Consider the following 21,173-nt stretch of genomic DNA (forward strand, 5'->3'; position numbering starts at 1 on the left):
TAGCCACTAAAACTATACACTTCATTAGTGCATCATTAGTTTGTGGACAATCATTTCAATCTCACATTAAAAATGTCACACAGACATCATGTGATTCAATCACACATCTGTTCTTGTCGACTGGGTTACCAAGTCTTTCATTATTTGGCTGTAGCATACTGAAAGACAGACACATAGCGATACCTTAAGGAAGTGCAATTCATTGATCATGTGCAATATTATGCATTTTGTACTGTTTTTACCTCACACAAAATGCATTTTCAATAAAAACCAATATAATTATGAAAGGTGTGCTGAAATGGTCCTGTGGTATACTGTGTGAATTGCAGGGCAGCGACAGTTTGATACAAAGCAATGTTGACGGATTATAAAAAGTTGGACCATCTGAGAACCGATAGGTACATCAACATGGTACAGTACATGTCTGAATCTATGCTCTCCTCCCTGTCTTGTTGAGAAAGACTTAGCATGACCAGGGCTCAGCTGCAGTGTAGGATTGTGTAGAGGTCTGCCCAGTCACTCTCAGAACTCTTTCGCCCTCTCTTTCTCTAAATGTGATTGGCCCACTCTCTGGCAGGAACACTACTGGTGTGCCCTGAGGTTTGACAGTTTCCAGCCTGCCACCTGCTGCCAAGATACTGTCTGCTTGGACACCTGAATTCAAGGGTGTAATTTCCCTCTCTCTACCTCCCTCCCTATATTGCTTCATCCCTCACTTCCGGCTTGTGGAGCTAAGATCCCGAGCTACAGTGAAACCATGGTTACTATGGTGAAACAGGTTGGATAATTGACGCAAGCTCAGTGGCTCAGCTCCCTAAGGAGCTAAGTGGTTCAGGTCCCTAAGGATATTTATAGTGTATGAGTTTAACTGTGCTTTTGTACGTGTCAACTTTCCAGGAAGAATTTGATAGAATAGAAAATCTCCCTTTATAGAACAATGTAAGGGCCTTCTCATTTCCCACATCCCCATGGTGGTTAATTAAAGCCAGGCGATGATGGCAGTGCTACCCATACTTACTCTATCCACTATTGGGATATCTAGTCATAAAAGCTACTTGATAAGCGAGCCCTCTCAAACTGCATACTGATGTTTCAAGTTGAAATGTGAGGCAATGCTGAGGCATGTAGCCTACTGCAGTTTACCACATCAGTGAAGGATTTGCTATGGCATCAGCCAGGTACTTTCATGTTAAGTGTTCTGTGCACATCACAGGACCATCCACTTTCAATCCCTTTTACCAACCCGACCCAGTACTGTGGCCACTACTACAGACAGATAACCATAAAAGACGTCAGTGAACAACCATCATTTTTTTGGGTCATTTGAGACCCCATACAAAAGCATGGCTGGTAAGACCATGTGGTTTATCTACTATAAGCCAGCCAACATCACACTTCCTTCTCAAGCATAGAATCCTTTAAACCATGATTCAAATAACTGCTGGCGGGTTTAAGATGTACTTTGGGTAGAGTTGGAGTTCCACAATGAAGCTTACGAGGTAAACTGTTTTACAATTCAATACCTACCACAGAAACCACCACTATCACCTAAGCATAAATGTTTTAAGATTTCTATATACCGTATACAGATGTAGGATCTTCATTTGATCACTATTTTTGTTGCTGAGAATTCTTATGCACAGCAGGAAATGCAAAGTTGAAAGAATTCTAAAGTTTGTAATTTCCACTTTAAATGTCAGACTTGATTCACCCGAAAGAAAATTGTATCAACTTCATCAAAAATGTATTCCACGTAATAATTTCCTGTTGCTTGCAGGATTATTTTCCGGCTGAAGGAAACTGGCTCAAATGAAGATCCTACATCTGTATTTGTCTTGTATGCTAGTATGTCGATTGGGATGTACATTTTCCACAACCATAAAGTTGTGTTGTTAGGTCATATACAACTGGAATAGAAAGCATTTAGCTGTGATGGCTTAGTTGATAGCTTTACATCACGTGTCAAGCTCATTCTGCGGAGGGCTGAGTGTCTGCGGGTTTTCGCTAATCCCTTGTACTTGATTGATTAATTAAGGTCACTAATTAGTAAGGAACTCCCCTCACCTAGTTGTCTAGGTCTTAATTGAAAGAAGAAAATAAAAGCGCCAGTTCCTTGGCCCTCCATGGAATGAGTTTGACAGACGTGCTCTACATCATTCTCTTGGTGATTCCTAGTCAAATAGATCATCAAACTAAAACGCACTAGGCAGTGTTGGAAGTGGGCAGGCCCTCGCCAGAACCCAATTTTCAACTAGTTTGAGTAATATTTACAATAATTATGTAGTGTTTGCCACAGCAAGAGAAAATATATAATAGTCAGGCATAATGATATATACTGTATATACAACCAATACAATGATGAAAGGTGTGCTGAAATTATTCTATGGTATACTATGTGAATTGCAGAGCAGCGACAGTTTGATACAACACCATGTTGATGGAACATATGCTGTATAAGTAACCAAACGATAGTGATCTATATCAGCATTGACTCTGTGATGAGAGTCAGGTCTGTGAGATCAGTGCTCTCTGAGTGGCATCACGGATGCTCTTCAGGAAGGGCAGTGGGCTGGAGCCTCCGGTGCCAGTTTCATCCAACGCTGAGCCTACGCCGTTGAGTGGACAGCGCATGGCACGGGCCCGGTGACCAGGTACAGTGATGTACCGGGTCACGACGGAGAGGTGATAACTCCGCAGGTTCACCAGGGCAGACACACAGGAGTCATAATTGACGCAGAGAGAAGGGCTGGAACAGGAGAGGATAAAGTCACGTAGAGGGGGACAGCCAGACAGAGTCTCTATCAGCTGGCGGTGGGAGGGGAGCATGTACTCCCGCATGCGCTTCAGGAAAGATGCTGTACATGGAGAGATGGAGAGGGGGAACAATTGAGGAAAAATGAGGAGAGGGGAAAGGTGAGATCAGAGGGGAGATGCACTTTGATTAGAACCTGCCTTGGAATATCTAATAAAAGGGAAGAGAGACTGCAGATTCTTTCAAACAACACTATCATAAGATCTGCAAAAATGGAGAATCAACTACCCACTCAACAGTGCATAGTTGAAAAGCTCAATGAATAGTTTCGGATCAATGCTTTCATAGACAAAATACATACAACCCCTTTCTGTATACGTGGCAGTCAGCAGATAGTGTGTAAAAGGTAATTCGTTGTCTAGGTAAACTTAAGATAGCAAAAGGTTGATAGCCCGAGGGCTCAACCGTCTAACTGCGTTCACATCAACAAACACTCTATTGTACTCCCTTCTGCAAGGTTCCATATATGTGACTTTGTGTAGATAGTAAACCTACAGGATTTCACATGCTGCGGTTGCACACAAATATCTCTAAGCTGTAAACCCAGTCTTATGACAAAGTCACACCAAGACAAGTGTGTATCAGGTTAGGAAAAACACTAGCATATAATAAGAGACTATTCTTTAATTAAGCAATAAATCATGGGATAGCATGACTAATTATGTAATTTTCCACGACAAACCCAAATTGAAATATTACTGGAAATTCACTTGGAATTTTATTCAGAAACAGAGCCTTATGGGTTCAGAATAGGGTTATACCTGCATGGTCGTCATGACAGATGCCCAGTAGCGCATCAAAGCACTGAATGGAGGAACTCTGGGCAGCACTTCCTCCTGACAGCATCATCGGCTCCTCAACTATACCCTCATACAACAGCCCTCCTGGAAGCATGGGGTTATCCCTCCATCTACGAAAGCACAATACAGGGTTATGCATGAAACTATTACAGCACATAATGGAGTACATAATGTAGGGATAATGTATAAAATCAGTTGAATTTTTTGCCAAATTCTGTTTTCTCCATTTTTGCTTTTTCCACATTTCAGATTTTTTTCATTTTTTTTCAGGTTTTCTCTCTCAAAATCACACTTTTTTAATAGAAAAACAACACAATTGTATGTTTTAAGTCCACAACAATGCAGAAACCACATCAGGAGACCACTTTTGAGAAAAATCATTTTTGGGTGTAGAATATACATTGAGCGTACAAAACATTAGGGAAACCTGCTCTTTCCATGACATCGACTGACCAGGTGAATCCAGGTGAAAACTATGATCCTTTGTTGATGTCACCTTAAATACACGTCATTCAAAGCCTTGAGACATGGATTGCGTATGTGTCCCATTCAGAGGGTGAATGGACAAGAGAAAAGATGGAACTGCCTTTGAACGGGGTGTTGGTAGTAGGTGCCAGGAGCACCGTTTTGAGTGTGTCAAGAACTGCAACGTTGCTAGGTTTTTTACGCTCAACAGTTTCCCGTGTGTATCAAGAATGGTCCACCACCCAAAGGACATCCAGCCAACTTGACACAACTATGGGAAGCATTGGAGTAAACATGGGTCAGCATGTGGAACGTTTTTGTCACATTGTAGTCCATGCTCTGACAAATTGAGGCTGTTCTTAGGTGTCCCTAATGTTTTGTATGCTCAGCATAGATGCTCTTTCATTCAAGTGTGCTCCAACAAGAGACTTGTTTGAATAGCAGTGTTTCTGTAGCACACATGTGATTTCAGAGTTTGCTTAACAAATCATCACTGGATTACAGCAAATAATGATATAATTCTGTAATTAACATTTAATTGAAAAGGCATTATGAAAAGCCTTTCCATCTACCAAAAGATGGTTAGCATTTGCATCTTAGCTTAACTGCAAAACAAAGTGCTACAAACGTGCACACAGACAGGGGCATTCCCACATTGCCTCTTCAGAAAGTTGAAGATATAAATCACTGATGCGATTTGTTAATGTCTTATGATTAACTTGGTCAAATTAATCAAATGTCTAATAAGTTGAATACATTTAGTTGATAATTAAATGGCTTGGATTGCATCATATATTACCCTGAGAAGAAGATTCTCAGAGTTCCGTGGAATGCAGTGGGGTCCACATGCCCTGAAAACAGAAATATTTCAATATTCCAATAACTTGCACAATATATATATTGTGACAGATGGCAGGGAGAGGTGAGGGAGTGGTGATTGAAGGGAGATATCTTGCAACCTGCCGGCTCCACTCTCAAGCCTTATATGGACTTCCTGCCCCTACGAGGCAAGCCTGTGGGTCATTAGGCCATGGAGTGCTTGGGGATAAAAGAGGAAGCGGGCTGCACAACCTGGGAGAGGACTGAGAGGGAAATGTGTGTTATGGAGAGTGTTGGAAGAGAGAATTATCTGTGTGATTACCAGTTGAACCTGGACTGTCTGATTACCTCCACTGTGTATCGAACCAGTTTGGCTGAGGACCCGAGTTTTAGGAAGGAAACGGACAACAAGAACGGATTGTGGACTGTGAACTGGTTGCTGAATTCCTCCCTTTCCCACAGTGTGCAAATTTCCCTTATAAATACCCCGTTTGAATTCTAGTTGTGCTTCGTGTGCGTGTTTGGTTATTGAACATGGTGATGTGGAAACCCCACCCCCTTGAGCATGCTACATGTGGTGGAGAATGCGGGCAAAGCAAACCATGAACTAAAATAGCGCCGGAAGAAATGGCAGCAGGTTTACGGCAAAAAAGTGCTTCTGAATATCAGGACAGCGATGACTCACCTCGGATTAGACAAAGATTTTTTCTACAACAAGACAACGCACAAGACATTCTCCAAACACCCCACAGGACCGACATCGCCGTTATTTGCAAGAGGAAGTGATGCAGGTACAGAGGACAAAGAGCCGGATGCCTGGTCAGGACCCTGAGAAGGAGACTGGGAAAACTACCGTTACCGTCAATACTACTCGCCAACTTGCAATCATTGGACAATAAAATAGATGAGGTACAATCATGAACATCAAAAACTGTAATATCCTATGTTTCACGGAATCGTGGCTGAATGACGACATGGAGGGGTGGGGGGGCGTATTTGTAAACAACAGCGGGTGCATGAAATCTAAGGAAGTCTCTAGATTTTGCTGGCCTGAAGTAGAGTATATTGTGATAAACTGCAGGCCACACTACTTGCCTAGAGTTTTCAGCTATACTTTTCGTGGCTGTTTATTTACCACCACAGACAGATGCTGGCACTAAGACCGCACTCAGTCAGCTGTATAAAGAAATAAGCAAACAGGAAACCACTCACCCAGAGGTGGCGCCCCGGAGACATTAATGCAGGGAAACTTAAATCAGTTTTACCTAATTTCTATCAACATGTCAAATGCGCAACCAGAGGGAAAACAATTATAGATCTCCTGTACTTCACACACAGAGACACGTAGAAAGCTCTCCCTCGCCCTCCATTTGGTAAATCCGACCACAACTCTATCCTCCTGATTCCTGCTTACAAGCAAATTAAAGCAGGAAGCACCAGTGACTTGGTCTATAAAATAGTGGTCAGACGAAGCAGATGCTAAACTACAGGACTGTTTTTCTATCACAGACTGGAACATGTTCTGGGATTCCTCCGATGGCATTGAGGAGTAAACCACATCAGTCACTGGCTTTACCAATAAGTGCATCGAGGACGTCGTCCCCACAGTGACTGTACGTACATACCCCAACCAGAAGCCATGGATTACAGGCAACATTGTCACTGAGCTAAAGGGTAGAGCTGCCTCTTTCAAGGTGCGGGACTCTAACCCGGAAGCTTACAAGAAATTCTGCTATGCCCTGCGACAAACCATCAAACAGGCAAAGCATCAATACAGGGCTAAGATTGGATCATACTACACCGGTTCTGATGCTCCTCTTATGTGGCAGGGCTTGCAAACTATTACAGACTACAAAGGGAAGCACAGCTGCGAGCTGCCCAGTGACACGAGCCTACCAGACGAGCTAAATCACTTTTATGCTTGCATCGAGGCAAGCAACATTGAGGCATGCATGAGAGCATCAGCTGTTCCGGACGACTGTGTGATCATGCTCTCCGTAGCTGACGTGAGTAAGTCCTTTAAACAGATCAACATACACAAGGCTGCAGGGCCAGATGGATTACCAGGACATGTGCTCTGGGCATGTGCTGACCAACTGGCAAATGTCTTCACTGACATTTTCAACATGTCCCTGATTGAGTCTGTACATGTTTCAAGCAGACCACCATAGTCCCTGTGCCCAAGAACACAAAGGCAACCTGCCCAAATGACTACAGACCCGTAGCACTCACATTTGTAGCCATGAAGTGCTTTGAAAGGTTGGCAATGGCTCAAATCAATACCATTATCTTAGAAACCCTAGACCAACTCAAATTTTCATACTGCCCACACAGATGATGCAATCTATATTGTACTCCACACTGCACTTTCACACCTGGACAAAAGGGACACTTATGTGAGGATGACTACAGTTCAGCTTTCAACACCATAGTACCCTCAAAGCTTATCACTAAGCTAAGAATCCTGGGACTAAACATCTCCCTCTGCAACTGGATCCTGGACTTCCTGATGGGCCGCCCCCAGGTGGTGAGGTTAGATAGCAAAACATCTGCCACGCTGATCCTCAACACTGGAGCTCCACAGGGGTGCATGCTCAGTCTCCTCCTGTACTCTCTGTTCACCCACGACTGCATGGCCAGGCACGACTCCAACACCATCATTAAGTTTGCTGACGACACAACAGTGGTAGGCCTGATCACAGACAACGACGAGACAGCCTATAGGGAGGAGGTCAGAGAACTGACCATGTGGTGCCAGAATAACAACCTATCCCTCAACGTAACCAAGACTAAGGAGATGATTGTGGACTACAGGAAAAGGAGGACCGAGCACACCACCATTCTCATCAACAGGGCTGTAGTGGAGCAACTTGATGCTTCAAGTTCCTCGGTGTCCACATCAACAACAAACTAAAATGGTAGTCGTGAAGAGGGCACGACAACACCTATTCCCTCTCAGGGAACTAAAAAGATTTGGCATGGGTCCTGAGATCCTCAAAAGGTTCTACAGCTGCAAGATCGAGAGCATGGTTGCATTGCTGCCTGGTACAGCATTTGCTCGGCCTCTGACCACAAGGCACTACAGAGAGTGGTGCGTACAGCCCAGTACATCACTGGGGCTAAGCTGCCTGCCATCCGGGACCTCTACACCAGGTGGTGTCAGAGGAAGGCCCTAAAAATGTTTAATGACCCCAGCCACCCCAGTCATAGACTGTTCTCTCTACTACCGCATGGCAAGCAGTACCGGAGTGCCAAGTCTAGGACAAAAAAGCTTCTCAACAGTTTTTACCCCCAAGACATAAGACTCCTGAACAGGTAGTCAAATGGCTACCCGGACTATTAGCATCGTTTTTACGCTGCTGCTACTCTCTGTTTATCATATATGCATAGTCACTTTAACTATACATTCATGTACATACTACCTCAATTGGGCCGCCCAACCAGTGCTCCCACACATTGGCTAACAGGGCTATCTGCATTGTGTTCCGCCACCCACCACACACCAATCTCTCTTTTACGCTACTGCTACTCTCTGTTCATCATATATGAATATTCACTTTAACCATATCTACATCAAATCAAATCAAATCTACATGTACATACTACCTCAATCAGCCTGACTAACCAGTGTCTGTATGTAGCCTCACTACTTTTATAGTCTCGCTACTGTATATAGCCTGTCTTTTTACTGTTGTTTTATTTCTTTACCTACCCGTTGTTCATCTAACATTTTTTTTGCACTATTGGTTAGAGCCTGTATGTAAGCATTTCACTGTAAGGTCTACACCTGTTGTATTCAGCGCACGTGACAAATACACTTTGATTAGATTTTTTGATTTGATTTGAACCAAGCTCAATAACTAAACAGACATGGAGCACAATGGAAGCATCGGGAGCTGCTGGAGGAACAGCATCAGCAAACCGCTCTCCTGCGAGCTCAACTCAACCAGCTGACAGCCACCCAGGCCAGCGTGGCTGCAGGTGCAGCAGTCTCTTGTTCCAAACCCAGTAGGTTTATACTGAAGCTGACAGAGGCTGAGAGCATCGAGCCTTACCTCCAAGCCTTCGAGAGGACGGCGGCTAGGGAGAAATGGTCCCATGAGCATAGGGTAAGCCTGCTAGCACTCTTCCTGTCAGGCACGGCACAGAAAACCTATCAGGATCTGACGACTGACCAGGAGATGCATTACGAGGGGCTGAAAAAGGAAATCCTGCGCCAGTATGGTTACACCCTGATTAGCAGGGCACAAAGATTCCATCATTGGGCATATGATGCCTCAGCGTCCCCCCGGTCGCAAATGCATGATCTAATTAGGCTGACCAAGAGCTGGCTAACTACTGAAACACTGACGCTCACGCCCATTGAGTAAGTGGTCATAGATACATTTCTACGCTCTCCCCCGTTCGAAGCTAAAAGGTTAGAAAGCCAAGCTAACCCGCAGAGCGCAGATCAGCTGGTGGAACTGGTGGAAGGTCAACAGATGGCTTTCAAGGTTCTGTGCAGTGGACAACCATGGAAGGCTGAACTCTCCACTCGCCCGAAGGAGCCGAAAAGGGAGGAGGACCATGCCGGGACCCCAGCCAAGGATGGGAGGACACCAACAGCCAGCTCCAAGAGACAACGCCCCTTTCTGAACCTGGACAGCAGGAAATGCTACGAGTGTGGTGAGCGGGGACACATCGCCTGGAACTGTACAAACCACAATGTCCCGATGCCTTTGGCCTCAACCAGTGAGGTAGCCACTGGGTGTCCCTGGGGCTTGCTGATGGAATGCTGGGCTGAGGAGAGTGGTCCTTCCCCTGTCACCCAGGTAAGAGCCAACGGAAAGGACACCACTGCACTTTCAGACACTGGGAGTATGGTGACCCTGATCCGACCTGACTTTGCCAAGTCCCCGAACCTGACTGACACCGTGGCCATCACGTGCATACACGGTAAGACCAAGGACTACCCTGCCACACTCCTCCACCTACAGACCACAAAGGGACATCACACAAGGCCAGTGGGAGTCATCCCAAACCTGCCTGTGCCGGTCCTTATCGGGAGGTATTTCCCGATGTTCCACTAACTGTCGACCAGTATGTTCAGAGATGTGAGGAATGGAGAGAACCAGAAGGGAGGAGGAAGATGGAGAGGTGGGAGGGACACCAGAAGGAGGGATGCCCGGATGTGTGGATTCCAGAAGGTGGACTACCAGGAGTCAACAGAACCCCTCTCAAAGGGTGGCTGGGGTGAAGCAAGACTGGAGGCAGGTGTGGCGACTCTGCAAGACCTGTTCCCGATGGACCATGAGGTGGCGCCACAGTCCGCCTCTCTAGTGGGCCAGTTCAGCACGTCCCAATTGGAGGATCCCAACCTGGCCAGTGCTCTCCAGCAGGTGACTGTGGTGGATGGAAAGGCCATTGAGTGGGTAAGTCAGATCACCTACCCCCATTGTTCTATAAAGAAGAAATTGCTGTATCAGGTGGTGAAGAATAATGACGAATTCATGGAGTTGTTGTTAGTGCCCAGTCCCTTTGTACAATCTGCCCTGCAGTTGGCGCACTCCCACCTTCTTGGGGCTCACCTAGGGGTGGAGAAGACCTTAGACCGGATCAAGGCAATATTTTACTGGCCAGGTGTGAAGAGAGCAGTGGAGGATTACTGCCGCAGTTGCCCGGAGTGCCAGCAGGTGGCACAATTTTGCAGCCCCTTAATTCCCCTACCCATTATTTCAGTCCCTTTCAGCAGGATCGCAATGGGCCTTGTGGGATCTCTACCAAAGAGCAACCGAGGGCACCAATACATCCTGGTGATTCTGGATTATGCCACCAGGTACCCGGAAGCCATTCTCCTCTGCATCATGGCCACCAAGGGAATCGCACATGAGCTAGTCATGCTGTTCTCCCGAGTAGGCATCCCTGACGAGATATTAACTGACCAGGGAACCCCATTCATGTCGCAAATCATGAAGGAATTCTGCAAACGAATGAAAATAACCCAGTTGCGCATCTCAGTGTATCACACACAGACCGATGGAAAGATTCAATCGGACCCTGAAGCAGATGCTAAAGAAGGTGATGGAGGCGGATGGAAAGATTTGGGACCAGCTGCTACCCTACCTGATGTTCTTGATCTGAGAAGAGCCCCAAGCTTCAACAGGGTTTCCTCCCATTGAACCCCTGTATGGGAGACAACCCCGAGGACTGCTGGACATGGCTAAAGAAGCAACCGTCGCCCCATCAAACCATGGTGGACCAAGCCCGGATGGCAATCCTGGGGCCCCTGGTACAGGAACACATGCTGGAGGCCCAACCGTGGGTGTACAATAGAGGGGCACAACAAAGAGATTTCCAGCGAGGAGACAAAGTGTTGCTGTTGGCCCCCATCTCAGAATGCACGTTTTAGGTCCTATGGAACGGGCCGTACGAAGTCCTTGAGAAGGTGGGTGAAGTCAACTATAGGGTCAGAAAGCCGGGACGTAGGCATCTGACACAGATTTACCATGTGAATTTATTAAAGAAATGGAATGCACGTGATGTACTCTACTCTATTTCCCCAAAGAAGGCTACCACAGCGACAAAGCCTGTGAAGATGCCACTGGGGGAGCAGCTGAGCCAAGCACAGCAGCAGGAGCTGACAGAGTTTGTCGGCCGGAACCAGGATGTGTTCTCCAGTTAACAAGGACACACCAGGACACACCAATCTGGTACAGCACAGCATCATCACCGAACCCGGGAACAAGGTGAAGTTGAGAGCCTACCGCATATCGGAAGCAAAGAGCAAGGCCACCAGGACTAAGGTAAAAACAATGCTGGAAGCTGATATTATCGAAGAGTCGAAAGGTGAGTGGTGCTGCTCCATAGTGACGGCACCTTTCGCTTCTCTAATGATTTTAGAAAGGTAAATTAAATCTCAAAGTTCGACGCCTACCCCATGCTCTGAATTGATGAACTAATCGAACGGCTAGGGACCACCCGATTTATCAGCACACTCAACCTGGCGAAGGGTTATTGGTAGGTGTCCTTAGCTCCCGAGGTGCAGGTGAAAACTGCTTTCACCACCCCTGATGGGCTGTTCCACTACAAGAAGCTGCCCTTTGGGTTGCACAGGGCCGCAGCCACCTTCCAAAGGATGATGGACTGGATTCTCCGTCTCCATCGTGAGTATGTAGCGGCCTACCTCAATGATATTGTGATCCATGGAAGCGAGTGGGAGACACATCTAAACCAGGTGAGCATGGTATTGCAGGCCTTACGGGGGAAGGGCTAACAGCTAATCCAAGGAAATGTCGGCTCGGCATGCGGGAGGCTGAGTACCTGGGGTAAACAATCGGGAGGGGATGTGTCAAACCCCAGGTGAAGAAAGTGGAGGGGATTCGGGACTGGCCCTGCCCCCTCACCAAGAAGCAGGTACACACATTTGTGGGATTGACTAGTTACCAGCAGAGAATTATTTTCCACTTTGCCTCCCTAGCCAGCCCCCTGACAGATCAGACCAGGAGCCGTCTGCCCGCCCAAGTGACGTAGACCGGGGAGATGGAGAAAGCCTTCCAGGACCAAAAGGGAGCACTGTGTTCTGGACCAATGCTGATGACCCCGGACTTCTCCAAACCACTGGTGGTACAGACCGATGCGTCTGAAACAGGGGTGGGTGCCGTCCTATCACAGCTACAAGAAGGTGAGGAACACTCAGTCGTGTACATTAGCCGGAAGCTGTTGCCGCAGGAATGAATATATTCCACTGTGGAGAAAGAATGTCTAGCGTTCAAGTGGGCGCTGGAGATACTGAAATATTAGTTATTTGGACGGCACTTCACCCTCGTAACTGACCACGCACCACTGGTTTGGATGTCACGGAATACGAACAGTAATGCCCGGGTCAACCTGGTTCCTTTCCTTACAGCCCTTTGCTTTCTCTGTCGTCCGCAGATCAGGTGCAGCCTATGGAAATGCAGATGCCCTCACGAGGAGGCATGCTCTAGGGAGCTGGGGGGTCGCACATGTCAGGGAGAGGTGAGGGGAGTGGTGATTGAAGGGAGATATCTTGCAGACCACTGGCTTCACCCCCAAGCCTTATATCGACATCCTGCTCCAACGAGGCAAGCCTGTGGATCATTAAGCCATGCAGTGCTTGGGGATAAAAGAGGAAGCGCGCTGCACAAACAGAGAGAGGACTGAGAGGGAAACGTGTTATGGAGAGTGTGAGAAAAGAGAATTATCTGTGTGATTTCCCGTTGAACCTGGACTGTCTGATTACCCCCACTGTGTACTGAACCGGTTTGGCTGAGGACCCGAGTTTTAGGATTACCCATGGATAATGGAAAGGACAATGAGAACGGATTGTGGACTGTGAACTGGTTGCTGAATTCCCCCCTTTCCCACAGTGTGCAAATCTCCCTAAAAAATACCCCATTTGTATTCTAGTTGTGCTTAGTGCGCGTGTTTGGTTATTTAACTTGGTGCTGTTGAAACCCCACCCCCTTGAGCCTGCAACAATATATACAGTTGAAAGTTGGAAGTTTACATAAACTTAGGTTGGAGTCATTAAAACTCATTTTTGAACCACCCCACAAATTTCTTGTTAACAAACTATAGTTTTGGCAAGTCGGTTAGGACATCTGCTTCAGTCATTTTTCCAACAATTGTTCACAGACAGATTATTTCACTTATAATTCAATCTATCACAATTCCCGTGGGTCAGACGTTTACATACACTAAGTTGACTGTGCCTTTAAACAGCTTGAAAAATTCCAGAAAATTATGTCATGGCTTTAGAAGCTTCTGATAGGCTATATTTTTTGTTAATTGGAGGTATACCTGTGGATGTATTTCAAGGACTACCTTCAAACTCAGTGCCTCTTTGCTTGATATCATGGGAAAATCAAAAGAAATCAGCCAAGATCTCAGAAAAAATTGTAGACCTCCACAAGTCTGGTTCATCCTTGGGAGCAATTTCCAAACGCCTGAAAGTACCATGTTCATCTGTACAAACAATAGTACGCAATGTAAACACAGTAGGACCACGCAGCCGTTATACAGCTCAGCAAGGAGGCGCGTTCTGTCTCCTAGAGATGAACGTACTTTGGTGCAAACAGTGAAAATCAATTCCAGAACAACAGCAAATGACCTTGTGAAGATACAGGAGGAACCAGGTAGAAAAGTATCTATATCCACAGTAAATTGAGTCCTATATCGACATAACCTGAAAGGCCGCTCAGCAAGGAAGAAGACACAGACTACGGTTTACAACTGCACATGGGGACAAAGATTGTACTTTTTGGAGAAATGTCCTCTGGTCTGATGAAACAAAAATAGGACTGTTTGGCCATAATGACCATCGATACGTTTGGCGGAAAAAGGGGGAGGTTTGCAAGCCAACAAACACCATCCCAACCATGAAGCACAGGGGTGGCAGCATCATGTTGTGGGGGTGCTTTGCTGCAGGAGGGACTGGTGCACTTCACATAATAGATGGCATCATCAGGACGGACAATTATGTGGACATATCTCAAGACATCAGTCAGGAAGATAAAGCTGGGTAGCAAATGGGTCTTCCAAATGGATCATGACCCCAAGCATACTTCCAAAGTTGTGGCAAAATGGCTTCAAGACAACAAAGTCTAGGTATTGGAGTGGCCATCACAAAGCTCTGACCTCAATCCTATAGAGAATGTGTGGCATAACTGAAAAAGTGTGTGTGAGCAAGGAGGCCTACAAACCTGACTCAGTTACACCAGATCTGTCAGGAGGAATGGGCCAAAATTCACCCAGCTTATTGTGGGAAGCTTGTGGATGGCTACTCGAAATGTTTGACCCAAGTTAAACAATTTAATGGCATGGAGTGTATGTAAACATCTGACCCACTGGGAATGTGATGAAAGAAATAAAAGCTGAAATAAATAATTCTCTCTATTATTATTCTGACATTTCACATTCTTAAAATAAAGTATTAATCCTAACTGACCTAAGACATAGCATTTTTAATCGGATTACATGTAAGGAATTGCGAAAAACTGAGTTTAAAACTTCTTAAGGCTCGGGGGCACTATTTTCACATCCGGATGAAAAGTGAGCCCAGAGTAAACTCACTGCTACTCAGGCCCAGAAGCTAGGATATGCATTTAATTGGTAGATTTGGATAGAAAACACTCTATGTGTGTGGGTATAACAGAATTTATTTGGCAGGCAAAACCCAGAGGACAAACCATCCAGAAAATATTTTGAGGTTACTCTCTTTTCAATGGGTTTCTATGTGGATCTAGATTTCTAAGGCACTTGCTTGCAGTTCCTATTGCTTCCACTAGATGTCAACAGTATTTAGAAATTGGTTGATGTTTTTCCTTTGAGAAACGAAGAAGTAGGGCTGTTCAGAACGAGGGTCGAGTCTAGTGTACTGTTGTGGTTGGCGCGTGCGACCTGAAAGCTCGCTCCACTTTGTTTTCGTCCGTTATTGAACACAGTTTATCCCGTCTTAAATTGTATCGATTATTTACATTTAAAAATACCTACAGTTGGATTATGAACATTGTTTGAAATGTTTGGTTCAGGTTTACAGGTAACTATATTAGATACTTAGTAGTCATTTTGCACGAGTTGGAACTGGTATTTTTCTGGATCAAACGCGCCAAATAAATTTACATTTTGGAGATATAACAACAGAATTTCTCGAACAAAAGAACCATTTGTGATGATTAACTTCATGTGACGTGCAATCCCAGATCTGGGATCCTATTTATAGCCTCAAGCTCATTAGCATAACGCAATGTTAACTATTCATGAAAATCGCAAATGAAATGAAATAAATATATTTGCTCTCAAGCTTAGACTTTTGTTAACAACACTGTCATCTCAGATTTTCAAAATATACTTTTCAACCATAGCTAAACAAGCATTTGTGTTATAGCTATGCTAGCTATCAATACTCTAAGCCTAGAATGCAGCCAGCAACATTTTCACAAAAACAAGAAAAGCATTCAAATAAAATCATTTACCTTTGAAGAACTTCAGATGTTTTCAATGAGGAGACTCTCAGTTAGATAGCAAATGTTCAGTTTTTCAAAAAATATTATTTGTGTAGGACAAATCGCTCCGTTTTTGTTCACGTTTGGCTACGAAAAAAACCTGTATCCAGTTATAGCCTCAAGCTCATTAGCATAACGTAACGTTAACTATTCATAATAATCGCAAATGAAATGAAATAAATGTGCTAGCTCTCAAGCTTAGCATTTTCTTAACAACACTGTCATCTCAGATTTTCAAAATATGCTTTTGAACCATAGCAAATCAAGCATTTGTGTAAGAGTATTGATAGCTAGCGTAGCATTTAGCGTAGCATTTAGCGGGCAACATTTTCACAAAAACCAGAAAAGCATTCAAATAAAATCATTTACCTTTGAAGAACTTCAGATGTTTTCAATGAGGAGACTCTCAGTTACATAGCAAATGTTCAGTTTTTCCTGAAAGATTCTTTGTGTAGGAGAAATTGCTCCGTTTTGTACATCACTTTTGGCTACCAAAACAAACCGAAAATTCAGTCACCAAAACGCCAAACTTTTTTCCAAATTAACTCCATAATATCGACTGAAACATGGCAAACGTTGTTTACAATCAATCCTCAAGGTGTTTTTCACATATCTCTTCAATGATATATCATTCGTGGAAGCCTGCTTTCTTCTCTGAAAAATACTTGCAGCTGAGGTTTGCGCACCAATTTCAACGCAGGACACCGGGCGGACACCTGGTAAATGTGGTCTCTTATGGTCAATCTTCCAATGATATGCCTACAAATACGTCACAATGCTGCAGACACCTTGGGGAAATGGCAGAAATTGTGGGGTCATTCCTGTCACATTCACAGCCATATAAGGAGACATTGGAAAACAGCGCTTCAAAGATTTTGCATCTTGGTTTCGCCTGTAGCATCAGTGTCTGTGGCACTCACAGATAATATCTTTGCAGTTTTGGAAACGTCAGAGTGTTTTCTTTCCAAAGCTGTCAATTATATGCATAGTCGAGCATCTTTTTGTGACAAAATATTGCGCTTAAAACGGGCACGTTTTTTTATCCAATAATGAAATAGCGCCCCCATAGCTTCAAGAGGTTTAAAGGACATATTGGTGTGCCAACAGAAGAAGATCTTCAAAGGCAAGGCATGAATTACATGGTTATTTCTGACTTTTATGCCGCACCTGGCGGGTTGTAGTAATGTGATTTTCATGTATTTATTTGATGGGTTGCTGTCCTCAGATAATAGCATTGTTTGCTTTCGCCGTAAAGCTTTTTTGAAATTTGACACTGTGGCTGGATTAACAAGAAGTTCTTCTTTAAACCAATTTACAACACTTGTATGATTCATGAATTATTATTGAGTATTTCTGTTTTTGAATTTGGCGCTGCTATTTCACTGGGTGTTGTCAAATCAATCCCGTTAACGGGATTGGCGTGCGAAGGGATCATTAAGAAGTTACATGTATTTGGCTAAGGTGTATGTAAACTTACGACTTCAACTGTATACTACCTGGGTATGGATATGATTCATTGTGGATAAGGTAAGGATGTGACTTACTGTGCATGAGCTCAAATATTTCCTTCATCTTCCTCAGAGACTGGCCCACTTTGTAGAGGCCCTTCTGTATGCTGATGATGTCACAGGTTACCACAGCATTCATCACTGAAAATGCCCCCTAGACGTAGTTCAGGACAATTAGGACTCGTAATCAAAAGCCCCTTAATGGTCATAGCGAAAGAGACCACGAAAGACAGAAAGAGATTACAAAAACAGAGAGAGAGGGAGAAACAGGGTTATAATGAGAGACAGAGAGATGTGAAGTGTGTGATAGATACAGTACATAGATAGAGACAGAGACAAAGAAAGACAGAGACACATAGAGACTTGCCTGTATCCCTGAGCTAGCAGCCCTCTCCACCAAAAGAGAGACCAGGAAGAACCCTTTACAGCTTTCTCCCCCAGGGAAAGAGAACAGTGTTTCCAAGTTCCTGTATTGAAATGCACATGAATATCACATGGAGACCACAACAATATCAAATCAAAACCAAACGGAACCGAAAACAGGAATTTACAGGAGATGTAATTCTCATGACAGTGATTCTGTAAAACTCACCCAATTTCCATGTCCCTGAAATAACACGTGTGAGAAAGAATGTCAATACATTGCATGTGTTTCATAAACAGTACATAGTCCTGTCATGTTAGTAGACTGAATGGTTGTGGACATAGGTGTAGTGGCATATTGGTACGGGTTGGAAAGAAAGTGGTCAAGTAGGTAGAGGTAAGGGATAGTGACAGACCAGGGTGTAAGGGTCAAAGGCCCAGCTCACCCTGTAGGGTCCTTGAGTCTCCAGTTGACCAGAACAGAGTCTGCATAGGTCAGGATGGGAGGCAGGCCGAGTCTCTTGGAGACCAGCCAGTAGGGCAGAGCCAGGGATTTTGGGAGAGTCTAATAAACATAAACACCGAACATGCCAACAATCAATGGGATAGATTCCAGGGTTCATGTCTGAGGTTAAAGGTCACTCTGAGCTGATTTTTACCTGGGCCGGCAGGTGTTGCCCCTCCTGCCAGACATACCCCATGGTGATGAAGCCCAGGGCCAGGTGAGCCAGCCTCAGCTCCCGGTGGCCCTTTAGGTGATGGGGACTCAGCACTGGCATCTGTTTACAACAATGGTAACAATGAGTCTGTTAGTATGGAGTCTATCAGCAACACTGGTACAATCACACGCAGTGGTGTAAAATACTTAAGTATAAATACTTTTAAGTACTACTTAAGTAGTTTTTGGGGAATCTGTACTTTACTTTACTATTTATATTTTTTGACTACTTTTACTCCACTACATTCCTAAAGAAAATAATGTACTTTTTACTCCTTACATTTTCCCTTACACCCAAAAGTACTCGTTACATTTTGAATGCCTAGTAGGACAGGAAAATTGTCTAATTCACACACTTATCAAGAGAACATCCCATATCCTCCCCACTGCCTCTGATCTGGCAGACTCACTAAACAAATGCTTTGTTTGTGAATTTTGTCTGAGTGTTGAACTGTCCCCATGGCTATCTGTAAAAAAAAAACTTGTCTGGTTTGCTTAATATAACAAATGTTAAATATTTATACTTTTACTTTTGATACATTTAAAACCAAATACTTCTAGACTTTAGTCATTTTCTTTTAAAGTATCTTACCTATAACTCAAGTATGAAAATTGGGTACTTTTTCCACCATTGCACACGTCAGCACGGACATCACAAACCCAGACACATCCGTAATCACATCAGTACTGAAGCCTAAATCAAGTGCATTTGATTGTTGACTGAGATACAGTCGATGTGGTTTCTCACCTCATTGACCAGGTCTCGCAGCTGATGTGTTTGGATGAGGGGTGTGAGGTTGCTGGCCAAGCCCATCCATACCCGGTAGTAATCTGGAAGGTCTGTCTGAAATGGGTAAAGGTCATATAGCTAGATATGACACTACACTGTTTTATCTGTGCACTATACGCAAAAGAAGAAAATGGTTGGTTCTAGAAGTTCAAGCAAAAAATATGTTTCTGTCTGAAATCGGAATGTACTGTAAGTTAATGAGGTGTGATGGGATAAAAGAATGCACTAAAGTAGAGAGTAGAACTGTATCTAGTCCCTCAAGTCTCATTGATCTAGTGTTGCCATTGAGCACACTGTCTCAAGTCAATAGTGACCAGAACAGACCAGCATTCATTGCCTCACAGCTCAGTGCACGCTGGAGGGAGAAAGATCAATAGGTATCCATATAACATCCCATTCTCTGTTCTGTACAGTATCTATGCTTATCTATCTCCAGTCTCATTGTCACGTTATGATCGCTTCACGTGGATGTCAGCCTCTGTGAGTGATCTGTGTCTGAGCTAGTTTTGCTATACTGTATCTTTGTCCCTTTATTATTGAACACATCCCTTTTATCATTGTTTCTGCAGGCGTCAAGTTCAATAATAGAAGGTAGTGGACAATGTCATGTGACAAGCAAGCAGTTCCTCAAATCTAGGCTAGGGAGTTCAGGAAGTTCAATTTCCCTAAATTTACAACCTGTTGATTGTCATACTGGATTTTGGTTAGAAAGAAACTAGACATGGCAGTATGGTGTGAAGGGATAAAGGCATGATCTGAAGTAGAGAGTAGAACTGTATCTAGTCCCTCAAGTCTCATTGATCTAGTGTTGACATTGAGTCAATAGAGACCAGAACAGAACAACTGCCATTGGCTCACAGCTCAGTGCACGCTGGAGGGAGAAAGATCAATAGGTATCCATATAACATTAACCAAAGCAAACATATTTCTGAGTTTAAAATCATGGTAGCACATGGGATTTGTGGATCAAGACTTACTGGAGGAAATACTATAGATCACTGACACCGAAGTAATTCCACACGTCTAATTTTTTCTATTGTGAAGTCTACAGACTGATATTACATGTGGACGTAGGTTCTTTAATTTTGCTTTTCACATTCACAAAACAATACCAGGAAATTATTTGAATGGTGACTTAGTGAGTAGATCAAATTTGTAAAGAGCAGCGGAGTCTAACTTGTTTTAACAGAAAACAAAACAGCATGTAAAGGAAAATTAACCAATAATGTAATAAATAAAATGGCAACAGATGAACCTGAAGACTCACCATTTATAACGTTATCTGTTAACAGTAATTGCAGTATTTTGAAATGTTTTTATGCTCAGCTCAAAGTACATATATAAAGTTGGAAAAAGATGCCTTACTGCTGGCTGCTCCAGGATGAATCCAAACTCCTCAGACACGAAGAAACAGTCCAGGTCAATCTGAAGTGCTGACCTAGGGAATCTCTCTCCGTCTTCCATTCTCTGTTCTGTACAGTATCTATGCTTATCTATCTCGTCTCGTGTACACGTTATGATCGCTTCACGTGGATGTCAGCCTCTGTGAGTGATCTGTGTCTGAGCTAGTTTTGCTATACTGTATCTCTGTCCCTTTATTATTGAACACATCCCTTTTATCATTGTTTCTGCAGTCGTCAAGTTCAATAATAGAAGGTAGTGGACAATGTCATGTGACAACCAAGCAGTTCCTCAAATCTGGGCTAGGGAGTTTAGGAAGTTTTTTAAATTTCCCTGAATTTACAACCTGTCATACTGGATTTTGTTGAGAAAGAAACTAGTCATAGTTTCACAGAAATCATGAAGTTTCACAGAAATCTGAATCATAAGCCCATGTGCCACAATTCAGTTTACATTGCATTCCTGTATCACACCTATTTCAGGTGCAAAAAATC

General features: G+C 44.0%; 1 protein-coding gene across 1 annotated transcript; it reads right to left on the bottom strand.

Annotated features, from left to right (window-relative positions):
* LOC135511053 (indoleamine 2,3-dioxygenase 2-like) lies at nt 1–20,883 on the bottom strand. The gene is made up of 10 exons (XM_064932537.1): nt 20,644–20,883; nt 19,237–19,332; nt 18,430–18,549; nt 18,217–18,335; nt 18,000–18,014; nt 17,775–17,874; nt 17,444–17,561; nt 4,877–4,928; nt 3,574–3,722; nt 1–2,855 (listed from the first exon to the last, which is right to left on the bottom strand). Exons 1-10 carry the CDS (start codon nt 20,740–20,742, stop codon nt 2,506–2,508), a joined length of 1,218 nt encoding a protein of 405 aa, XP_064788609.1. The 5' UTR covers nt 20,743–20,883; the 3' UTR covers nt 1–2,505.
* Nucleotides 20,884–21,173: the final 290 nt, after the last annotated feature.

This window comes from Oncorhynchus masou, chromosome 23 (assembly GCF_036934945.1).
Source record: "Oncorhynchus masou masou isolate Uvic2021 chromosome 23, UVic_Omas_1.1, whole genome shotgun sequence".
Classification (NCBI taxonomy): Eukaryota; Metazoa; Chordata; class Actinopteri; order Salmoniformes; family Salmonidae; genus Oncorhynchus; species Oncorhynchus masou.